Below are 12,109 nucleotides of genomic sequence, written 5' to 3'. Positions count from 1 at the left end.
ATATCTGAAATATAAAATATTATTATTACAACTAGTTTGTCACTGAGAAATAAGGAAAAGCTGTTAACTTGAATTTATTTGAAGCAAAGTGTTACTGGATTATGCAATGAGGTAGGCGATGTTTGGATCCTGTGTCTCAACTCTATTCTCAATTATTATGTTAGCGTATGCTCGATTACACTACCTCTAGCGCTTGAAAGTGGAACTATCCGCTGGCGCACAGAGAAACAAAACACAGGAAAATTAACTCAGTGTCCATTCTTTATAATCCCTATTCGCTGGTGATGCTACATATAGCCGACAGAAAGCGCTTGATGTTGCGCGACAAATAGCAAGTGTAAATAGGGACTTAAAAACATTAATACGTAAACAATGTGAAAGTGTTAGTAATAGTGGTGACTTTACAGTGTGTGATGCCAACATTCCACAAGTATGCTAGTTTCTAGAGCCACAACTATATTGGCTAATATTCTAAAATGAAACAAGATAGTATTGCCGGTGCTTCAGGAACAAAAAGAAAAGTGCAGACTTTCATAAAAAACAGGTACGCTACCGGTAACAGTGTGTATTTAGATGACATCTGATGAATAACTTTACTGATTCTACTTCTTTAGAGAACTGCGCATTCCTGTCGTTTTTCTGTACTAACAGTAGTAAGAAGCGAGCTTTGAATGATTTCCGCAGAATTTGGAATAGACATAGACAGATTTGAACTGCCAACATAGAAAACAAAAAAATCATTACCTGTTCAAGGGGGCCACACTCAATCGCTTTCACCTTCATCTTGACAATAATAAAAGCCAAAACTAACCTAACCTAACACTAAAATCCTAAACTAATCTAACCTAACCTAACTTGTCACAGATTCGCCTATACAAGGCATAACAAAAGCCTAAACTATCCTAACCTAACCTGTTACAGTTTCGTATATGCAAAGCATAATAAAAGCCTAAACTAACCTAACCTGTCACTAAAATCGTAAACTAACCTAACCTAACTTTTCACGGATTCGCCTATACAAGGCATAACAAAAGCCTAAACTATCCTAACCTAACTTGTCACAGTTTCGTATATGCAAAGCATAATAAAAGCCTAAACTAACCTAACCTAACTTTTCACAGATTCGCCTATACAAGGCATAACAAAAGCCTAAACTATCCTAACCTAACCTGTTACAGTTTCGTATATGCAAAGCATAATAAAAGCCTAAACTAACCCAACCTGTCACTAAAATCCTAAACCAACCTAACCTAACTTTTCACAGATTCGCCTATGCAAGGCATAACAAAAGCCTCAACTAACCTAATCTAACCTGTCACTAAAATCCTAAACTAACCTAACTTTTCACAGATTCGCCTATACAAGGCATAACAAAGCCTAAACTATCCTAACCTAACTTGTCACAGTTTCGTATATGCAAAGCATAATAAAAGCCTAAACTAACCTAACACAGATTTGCCTATACAAGGCATAACAAAACCCTAAACTACCGTAACCTATCCTGTCACAGATAAGTACGTAAGACATAATAAGTCTAAACTAACCTAGCCTTACATAATAAAAGTTTAAACTAACCTAGCCTGTCATAACACTCCATTTTCTTATCCCTGCACACTTCCCTGAGGTATGAAAATGGCCGAATTTCTATGCCGCTGGAACATTGCAAACTAGCTTGAAACGTTTGTAATGTCTCGTATGATATGTTGGTACGACATGTAAGACTCCTGAACATGCATATATCCACAATAGGAAAAGAAGTCAATCAACGCTCGTTTAACAACCGCAGTACGTAGCAATACTAGTAGTAGTAGTAGTAGTAGTAGTAGTAGTAGTAGATAAAATAATAATTATGCTGATTACTGTCTTGTTAATATAATTTACTATTAACTAGAGTAAATAACGCCAAGCACCGCTATTAAATATACTCAAGAGAAATGGCATGCAGAGCATGCCCCATTTGTATGATGTCACGATTCTGCTATCCAGTCCTGATAAAGAACTTATAGCGAAGGCCCCAGCAGACCCTATGAATGAATGAGTGTATGCCCTCTTGTTCTCCTTTGTATCCACTGTCCACGTAGAACTACGTCTTTCTCCTCAGGAGGTGCCTATCAGTGATAACTCTGGATTTTTTTTTTTTCTTGTTAGGAGGAAGGGAGGGAGGGAACATCCCACGCACTACGACCTGAGGTCTATTGTACACCCCCTATATGGGATGAGTTGCATGCCCACCGATCAATCCCCTACGCGCACTGACCTAACCACTTGACCCCCTTAACTATCGGTCACAACAGCCAACAAAGTCCATGTACCACTCCTGCTCCGGCAACCCCTCCAAGGTTCCCTTAACGGTCTGAGGCAGAAGTCCTCCACAGAGAAGGTTTGCCCCAGGTTCCGTTGCAGAAGCTATCCATCATCACTTGAATACAATCCACAGAGGCCGGTTGAGAGAGCCAGGAGCTTCGGAGGGCCGCCTGTAGAACGATCTGAAAACCAGAAGAAGCAACGGGATGATGAATGAAAGGATGATAGGGGAGGAAAGGAAGTGGCGAAGTTGAGTGGGGTTCCAGTCGCCTGATAAAGTTACCTGATATTCACCTATAGGAGTGAGGGAAAAACCCCGTAAAAACCTTACCCAGGCATCTCGTCCCGACCGGGAATCGAACCCGTGCGCGCTGAGTTCGGAGTTAGACTCGCTAACTCTTCAGCTACAACAGTGGACTAACTCTGGAATTAACTGTCACTGTCCTGGTGGAGTGGAAGAGAAGGCCTGATGGCCTTAGCTTTACCAGAATAAATAAATAAATTAGTATCAATAATAATAATAATTATTATTATTTTTATTATTATTATAAATAACCCACACTTGTTCTCCTTGTCTCCTCAGCAATTAGAATAATAGTTGGAGCAATGGCTAGAGAATTGTATAGACCATTTTTTTTTAAATGAGAGATTCTGACCTTAACAAATCAGTACATATACTCTTTAATAAATTTCCTCTTACGTAATAAAGAAAATTTTCTAACTAATTCAGCCATACATAGCACAAATACCTGCAGAAAGAATGATTTTCATACACCATCATCAAATTTATCATGCTATCAAAGGGGAGTGCGTTACATGACAATAAAAATTTTCAATGGTCTTCCTGAAGACATTAAGAATCATTACCAAATCACTGCGTTATTTAAGGTGAAAATAAAAATTACTTAATATCTCACACATTTTATTCTGTAGATGAATTCTTGACATTTCACAGTACTGAGTAAATATTTTAGTACTATTAAATGGTAAACATATTGCATTGTATAATATATTATTGTTATTAAGGTACCGGTATTAATTCTGTATATATTTTATATTTGCATTTTTATATGTTAAACGTAAGAAATGGATATGTTAGTCTATATTCTATGCTATAAAGCAACTGTAAGAATATTATGGAAAAAATTAATCTATCTGCCTGCCTGCCCATCCATCTGTCTTCACCTTGATCGTCTTGTATTTTCTTTGTTTATGTATTCCCTATTTTCTCCTTGTATTTTGAGGAAAAAAAGTTACATTTGTTCGTACCAAATTTTCTCTTTAAAGGACAAAACTAAAATTTTTTCAAACATCTATTATCATAATACACTGCTCTCTTAAACTGACTGAGCATATTGGGAATTCAATCAATAGCTTTCCCAAAATAGGCTATGAAAAGTTTCATATAAAACAATGGAAGATAAAATTAATGTGCATTAAATTGTGAATTATTTGAAAGAAACATCATATATTCTGTGTGACAATGTCATGAACTGTGAAGGTACGAAGGTACTTGCATATCATATGAAATATACACTGTCTACATATCGAAATAATGGTCTTTATACATTGGGAGGAAAAAACAAAACAAGAAAAATATATATTTTTGCTGCCAAACACTTCGCCATTCTATTTCATCACGTTCGTTTGTATCCTGGCAGTAATATTAATGCAATTTTTAGACACCAAAAAATGTTGTAAAGTGAGTTTTCAATACATATCATTACAGCTTTAAAGAAACTATTGAAGTAATGTCTATAAACTACAAACAAATATTATATGTAGGCTACAGATATACTAGGTTTGAAGATTATGGCTATAGAAACAATTGAGACAAGATATACACGTACGGAGTGTTGACAAATTTATACGGATGAATCTCTTATGTCATATTCAAGAGGTGCAGAAACTGGGATGAATATGTCCTGTCTTTTCATTTTACTATTATGTAGGAGAATATACAACAAATTTTTAAGTTACTGCTATTTACATAGGCCTATTACTTACAAATGGCTTTTAGAGAACCTGGAGGTTCATTGCCGCCCTCACATAAGCACGCCATCGATCTCTATCCTGAGCAAGATTAATCCAGTCTCTACCATCATATCCCACCTCCCTCAAATCCATTTTAATATTATTCCCCCATCTATGTCTAAGCCTCCTCAAAGGTCTTATTCCCTCTGGCCTACCAACTAACACTCTATAGTTTGACAACTTCAAGTGAAACCCCGTAAAATACGCCAACTTCTGGAATCTCTCTCTTTCTTTCTTCTCTCTCCCTCGCTCCTCGTCATTCAGTCACCAATCACCATGTAAATATCTGAGAGGGTGCGTGTGGGCATCGTGACCAATAGAAGAACCACTCTCCAGTATAACCACAATAACGGATTCTTCATTTTTGCCTCTTCTGTCGGCTAGGAAGGTTCCATTATGATAGCATTGCAGGCAACTAGTCAACCTTTTAAAGCTTTTGTTAGCAGGTTTGACAAACTGTGAGTGGACCTGCAAGTACACAGTGCATAGTGCTCTCTCCCTTCCCCCCGTGCTTTCTCACTTGCTCCTCCCCAAGACAGCCAGCACTCACGTAGTAACTCTGTCAGGGTTTGAGTTCGATTTGTCAATCTATATATGCATTTCTGGCTATTTACATATTACGTTTGCAAAATCTCTTATACAGATTAAATAAATTCTAATTATCAGATTGAAGGGCAGCCATACAGACTATAATCTTACAATAGACCACAAAAAAGGCTGAAATACAAGATTATAAAAAAAGATGCATTATCTAACTAAACTACAGACAAAAAATAGTTGATTCCTTCCCATTGTTACATAAGGAAAATGAAACAGCAGACTTTTGGCTAAAAAGGGAACTGAAATTTTACAACAATCCAATAACAGACTTCCATTTTATTCTGTAAAACAACTAATCAGTTCGATCAGTTCTAATCAGTACTTCTAAGTAAATTCAGATCTGCCCAAAACAATAAAATTCGGATGGAGCAAATGATACAACCTGGAAATTTTGAATGGTTAACCCCGAGATAATCCCTCAAGGGCCTCATAAATCAGGTTGATAACAAGTCATGTCATGATTATTTGACAAGCCACCTGAACAGGATAGGAATTTCAACATACATCAGCCCGTGTACGGTATTGTGTGATGCAAATGAAGAAATGAACATCTAACACATCAAGGGATGCAAAACATTGCTACAACAAGATAACATCGTACAAAAATATTGGGATACAAGACAGCGATTGACTTATTGTCAAGTGCTTAGGATCTGGACCAGCAACAATATATCACCTGTACAATCTAAGTACAACATTCGTATAAAAATATGTAACATTCAGGAAGGTAAACATTACACTGCAACCAGACTTGCAATCGAAGTTCATGCTGTAAACATGCCGCGTTCCTACAGTATGTGGGCTGTACTTTGTAACTTGGGTGCACAACCTGAGACTGTATCTTGAATAAAATCGATTAGGCACGTTACCAGGGGCGAATTTAGGCCTAGGCAGACTAGACAGCTGCCTAGGGCGACAGATTTGAGGGGCGGCTTTTAAGCTATTACTGTTAATTTTTTTTTTTTTACATTTGTTAAAATTTGATTCATAACTCTTTAAAAGAGTACATGAACTTAAACGCACAATGAAAAAGATATCAATAACATTGGCAACAATCAGTTAAAATTTAATCAACAGTATGCCAAGGAAAAATGACAGTTTTTCAATATTAGTGTCACAATGCAATAATAGTACCTTTTCTAATGTTATGCCCTCTCATCGTGAGAGTCTCACGAAATAACATTAAAGAACTTAATGGTATTATATAATGATACGTTAGGAAGGCAAATCTCGTTGCTCGCAATCATAAGCTTTGTGATGAAATTATGAGAGAGACGCTGCTCTGTCATAAGAGTAGCCAGTATCAACACTCAGTAATCCCCATGCAGACTTAAATTCAAAGAAAATACCGCCAGTCATTGTATCAGCCGGACGCTTGGGAGTTCAATTTAATTTGAAACGGTAAAGAGTGCAGTTGTTTTGTACCTAGGAGACATATTTTAATTTTCATTATAATAAGTGACAGTCGGAAAAATGTCAGTGGTTCTCAATACCGGAAACACATCTGATTGAGGTTATGGCTGATATGTAAATCTATTACCAGACAGTACATCTCATTTGACGATATGTATCAGAGGATGAACTGCATCTAAAATCTGATTAGTGTAATATGTAGCTAGTCAGCGATGTATGCAATGGAGGGGGAAAGGAACTGGTCACCCTACCCCATTATCTCCTGGCCTAGTTGCCTTATGAGTGATGCCTTGATGGTGTCACTTGTGGGGTCCATACCTGTCTTCAGACAGTTGACTAAATAACAATACCAGAAACTCGAGAAAGACAAGGCAATAAAAAGAGAGGAAATGGTGAGAAAAAGTGCAAAAATATGTGTTATTTAAAAAACAAACATAGCCAGCTTGGTCCAGTTCGAGTCCAGGTACATCAGAGTGTAATAATGTGGTGAACAGTAGTTTCTGAAAATAGTGCAGCGTGTGGTTTATTTTAGTCAGGCGTTTCTGATATTAGAAACAGTAATAATGACGCAGAATCAATTATTTCATTTGATCCAAATGACGCATATAGGGCGAAATAAGGGGCAGAAATATTTTTCTCTGCCTAGAGGCGCCAAGTAGTTAGATTCGCCCCTGCACGTTAACACACCGAATGGTGCAAGAAACATGATGCATGGCACATGGAGTGTGACACATAACGCCATGTTATTTGAACTAACGAGCCATTCAGTGTGGAGTCATCAGATGGAGATCTTCTGCTATTGTCAATAATAAGAATGCGAAGATAAAGGCATAGGTTTCGGATTCATTGGTTCAAAACGTTGAAAATCATGGTGCTTGTAGTGTTTTTATTGGTAGAGTTAGCACAGGATCCAGAAAAATTCGCAGAATATTATAGAATGTCCAAAGAATCATTTGAAGATACGACAAACTGTAAATATTCCTAATAGATGGAAAACATGTATGAGTATTACACAAGCACATGGACTTTTCACTCTGATTTCTGTTGAAGACTTGGGTAGAAATAGTGTTGGTGCTAGGGTTGGCAACTATTTTTGAAGAAAATACGGGAGACTAAGTGGTCTACAATATTTGACATAAAAAATTGAAAAATTATTAAATTCAGTTAGCGGCACTAAAAACAATTTTATTCTACATTTTGGCAGTTAGGCTTAAATTAAAGTATTTTGAGATATTTTACCTAGCGTAATAGTTTCAAACAAATTGTAAAAATTACCTGCATGAATAGTTGAAGTTGACTGTGATTTGCAGTTCTGATTTGATTAAAGTGTCGCTCTCCTTTTTCGAACATCTGAGGATTGCGAGACTTCATATGTGAGTATAGGTATATATCAATGTTAACAGTATTAAAGAAAGCTTGTTAAAATTGGCCATAAAGTCATTTAAATATGTGCTCCAGGAGCACTGCTCCTGCATATATGACTTACCGGTATATGTCTAAAATGCAGGTAGTAGGCCATTGATGATATAATGAGGAGAGTTCGGCTGGCACCATGGATCGTGTCCTGGCATAGCTCAGTTGGAAAGAGCACTCAGCACGCAGAGTTGAGAGGTCCTGGGTTCGATTCCCGGTGCTGGAACGAATTTTCTCAAAATTAATAGGTATCTACATGTTGACTACTAACAAAAAATAGTAGTCTCGATTATTGAATGAGGATGGCGAGACCTCATATATGAATGTATGTATGTATGTATGTGTATATATATATATATATATATATATATACACATACATACATATATATATACATACATACGACACTTTTCATAAAAGAAACACTCTTTATATTAGCTTAGCTGCACATTTCAGTGCATCTCTGGAACAACAGAATCCATCATATAAATCACCTTCAACCATATAAAAATTAAATGTTTCAAATAAATTTTTATATTATGCAAAAATAAGGGAGAAAAAGGATCGAAGAGAAGAAAAATGTGGAAGTTGGGAGACTGTTAAAAATTGGGGCTAAATATGGGAGAGTTGGCAACACTAGTTGGTGCTGTGCTGCCCATTACGCCGTATGATGACCGACCTACAGATGAAAATGTCTATACGAGGGATAGGTCAGTTTCTTATTTTTTTAAGTCTAGCGTAGCTCTTCCTTGGCAATTAATTCCCAGTGGCTTAATAAAACTTGTTATGATGTGGGATATTTATATTTAAGTGAAGATTTATATTTTAAAACAAATAAATAAATGAATGAATACATATACGAGAACTAAATAGCTACTTTCCCGGACAATCCTATTTCAGTTTATGTTTTACTTCTGCAGCTATCTCCGCCCAAATTTTATCTCTGAGATTCTTCTTTGAATAATCTGCTCCTGTATAGTCGTAAATAACTGGATACCTCTTCATCACATTAAATTTCTGGTAGTTCATGATGATCGGAAAGTGTACACTGACAACTGAACTCTGGGCTGTAGTGGCCAGGTTGCATGAAGTACGACACAAAGAATCAGCATGTTTTATCTTGGTTATGATGCAAGGCACATGCATTATGTTGCTTGTGTGTTGCATTATCTGGCCTGACTAGTAGCACCTAAAGGCGTTCGTTTATTCTCCTTTGATGCATGCTTAATGTTCCATGCATACTGCTTCATGTAACTGTATCGACTGGTGTGTATCAGTGGCGGCTCCTGCGTATTTCTTAAGAGGAGGAAAGAAGGTAACAGGACGAAATGACACCTTCTTGAATGAAACATGCTGCAAATTAGCCAACATGCACACATGTAAGACCAGGTAGTGTTGGGGTTGGCCTTCCCTTCTGTATAGCAATAATCTGTTCTTGTAAACTGAGTTTCCTAAATTTTCCATAAAATATAATGTTTTCACTTCCATTCATTGTTGAATAATTGCACAAATTAACAATTACAAGGAAATTCACCTCGCAGCATTTTTCGAGCACACTACAGCATCACACGTGTTGGAAGAGACTATAGCTACTAACACGTAATCGGAACTGCGGAAATGGGAATGGGAAATAATCTGAGGAAAGCGAGAACACAGCACCCACCCAAGTGGTCTGTGTTGCCACATGTACATTTTACAAGTTCAGTATCACATGCTTTTGAAGAATATCAGTTCTTGTAAAGTCATACTACCATTATTGTTCAAAGTTGCCGGTGGCCAATTTTTTATGTTAAAATAATGTAGTTTGGAGTACCTACTTTCAATTTCAAATATATTTGTACAAAACTGACAACTTGGCTGTTGCTCTGTCTAGTAAACAATGAATAGAAGTGAATTTCAGGGGCCAAAAAGATCTGTGATACCAATGTAGAACTACTTCCTCTTTGTTTTATATAAACACGACTTTAACTTTCAAATATCCTTGAAAGTTTCAAACCATGAATAGTAGCCTATATAAAGTGCAATGAATAATATTTTTGGTTTATAATTTTAGAAAAAAATTTATACGGTGTCTTTCATAGCGTTGCGTTAAAACTGTTTTATTGTGCCTCCTCCTAGATGTGTTATAGTCTGGTTGAATGCAAGATCGTTAGATGGCAGCGGTAGCGAGCTTGCTGCACGACCAGTCGGTTTCTATTTCCCGCCCATGACTGATTCAGAGGAGGATCTCCTCCCTCTCCGTTCATTTACTCGCTTTAAAACTCTGCTTCTTTCTCTGGCCACTAGTGCGCTGTTGTCTATGTGTGCTAATTGCAGTAAAGGAGGAATGGCTTGGCTTTCCTCCGCACAAACAATTTCGCATCTTTCTTAGAGTTTTCTAGCAGCACATGAGCGCGCATCGTTTAAAACTCGATCAACCGAGGTTTTCTTATAGCTGTGAACTTAAAAATTATCGAATCTTCCTTGCATTTCAAGGCACATATTTTATTTGGTATTTACTTTCGAAAGAAGAAAAATGTGAGGAGGACGTTCCTCCCTTCCCTCCCCGAGGAACTGTCTCTGGTGTGTATCCTGTCTTACTTGAACTGCTGTGTTCCATAGCTTGTCGGTTTTTCGCTGTGACATCAAAAGGGGTTTAGCAAGCTCGAACTGCATTAAGTGTGGTTGTGCAAATAACATTTATTTCAGTCTTCATCAACAGTGAACATAGAGTGCATTGAACAAAATACAACACACTTTACCGCTACAGAGTATATATGCAGAGTACTTTTTATCATTACTGTTACATCAGGTTAGTTTAACATTATGGGTGATATTCATAGACATTTCGCAGCATGCACTATGAGCGTACTAAGCTAGCCCCCTGCTATTCACTGGTTACTTGTACAGAATTCAAATCATATCAAATCGCTTTCACTGATTTATGAATACGAAAAACGCTGATCATCCACTGGAATACGGCCCTAAATGTTTAACACATCACTGCCACTTTCTAGCATGCCATATTGTATTTTTGGTCCAGGGAAAATACACTTCTTTTACAGTAATACTCGTAAAAAATAGGAACGTTTTTGTAAGAAAGTATTAATATTTTCTCTAGACTAGGGTAACCAGACGCCCCATTTTTAACGGGATTGTCCCTTTTTTCAGCTTCTTGTCCCCTGTCCCGAGAAAAGTATGCTCGGTGCGCCAAATGTCTCGTTTTTTTAAATGGCATCGCATTTCCCTAAATTATCATTAAGATATTTATTTTTCTTTTATTTTATTATGAAAGATAAATACATTAACTTAGTGTTACAAACATAATTCAGATTGTAAGTTTTGTGTTAGGAATACCTGGTACCAATGCATCATCAGAAAGAGTGTTTTCGTTGTTGAATTCAATTTGGTCTGACGAAAGGAATCAGTTTCCAGTTAAAACCATAATCACAAAATGTAATTTCAAAAATGTGTCTTGCATGGACTTTTATAGTTTCTTGAAGGAAAAGCCAACACTTCTACAGCAAATTCACTCATCAAAGAAATATGATGCAAATTGTACAGTTGATCTTCATGGAGAATGTTAAAATACTTATTATTTCTCAGTAATATTTGCAATTACCATGGACATATACCGTATATGTTTAACATAGGTACACATGAGTGAACTGGTGTTAAATTTCTTGAATATCACCACTGGTTAAAAGGTAATATGAGGCAAAAAATTTTGTCACGAAACAAGTTCAGAATACAGTGACATGAATATAATTGTAAGGTCCAATTAATCTGAAGTATTTTTAAACAGATAAGTTAACCTATTTAATTCAGACTAGCTGCCACATAAAAAATTGTCAACAGTGACTTAAGCCAAGTATCCATACTACTCTATTACATACTCTTCTCACTTTATAGATCTCTTGGATATGGAACAACAAGTTTTGATGGAGAAATCACTGCAATAAGTGAAAGTCTCAGGAATCTTCTATGCCACATCAATAAATTTAAGAATGCAGTTATTTTGTCAAACTCCAAAACAGCTATTCTATCAATAGTCTCTAAACATACACCTTCATCTCAAACAGCAGAAATAACTAAAATGCTCTCTCAATTAATATCACTCAATAAAAGAATTGTATTCCAATGGATACCATCCCATTGTGGAATCCTGGGAAAAGAGATTGCGGATGCATTAGCAAAGAAGGGCAGCACTGCTACTTACAGACCTGTTACTAACTCTACATATTACTCTGTGAAAAGATTTATTAAATCTACATACTTAGACTTCAACAAACAAAATTTGATAAACAATCCCAAAGGAAAAAATGGAACTCTCTGCATCATAATCCACAGTTAATTCCCGATTTAC

General features: G+C 36.6%; 1 protein-coding gene across 5 annotated transcripts in view; it reads right to left on the bottom strand.

The window, feature by feature from the left end:
* Nucleotides 1-539: 539 nt before the first annotated feature.
* LOC138710204 (CD2 antigen cytoplasmic tail-binding protein 2 homolog) overlaps nucleotides 540-12,109 on the bottom strand; it is a 110,226-nt gene continuing 98,656 nt past the window's right edge. For all 5 annotated transcript variants that reach the window (XM_069840854.1, XM_069840852.1, XM_069840853.1 and 2 more), the window contains 2 exons: nucleotides 7,838-7,984; nucleotides 540-2,486 (listed from right to left, as the gene is read on the bottom strand). In XM_069840854.1, coding sequence (XP_069696955.1) covers nucleotides 7,926-7,984 — 59 coding nt within the window. In that variant the 3' untranslated portion in view covers nucleotides 540-2,486; nucleotides 7,838-7,925. The remainder of the gene's footprint in view (nucleotides 2,487-7,837; nucleotides 7,985-12,109) is intronic.

The sequence above is a fragment of the Periplaneta americana genome, chromosome 12 (assembly GCF_040183065.1).
Source record: "Periplaneta americana isolate PAMFEO1 chromosome 12, P.americana_PAMFEO1_priV1, whole genome shotgun sequence".
NCBI classification, from domain to species: domain Eukaryota; kingdom Metazoa; phylum Arthropoda; class Insecta; order Blattodea; family Blattidae; genus Periplaneta; species Periplaneta americana.
This window is presented reverse-complemented; position numbering and strand designations above follow the sequence as displayed.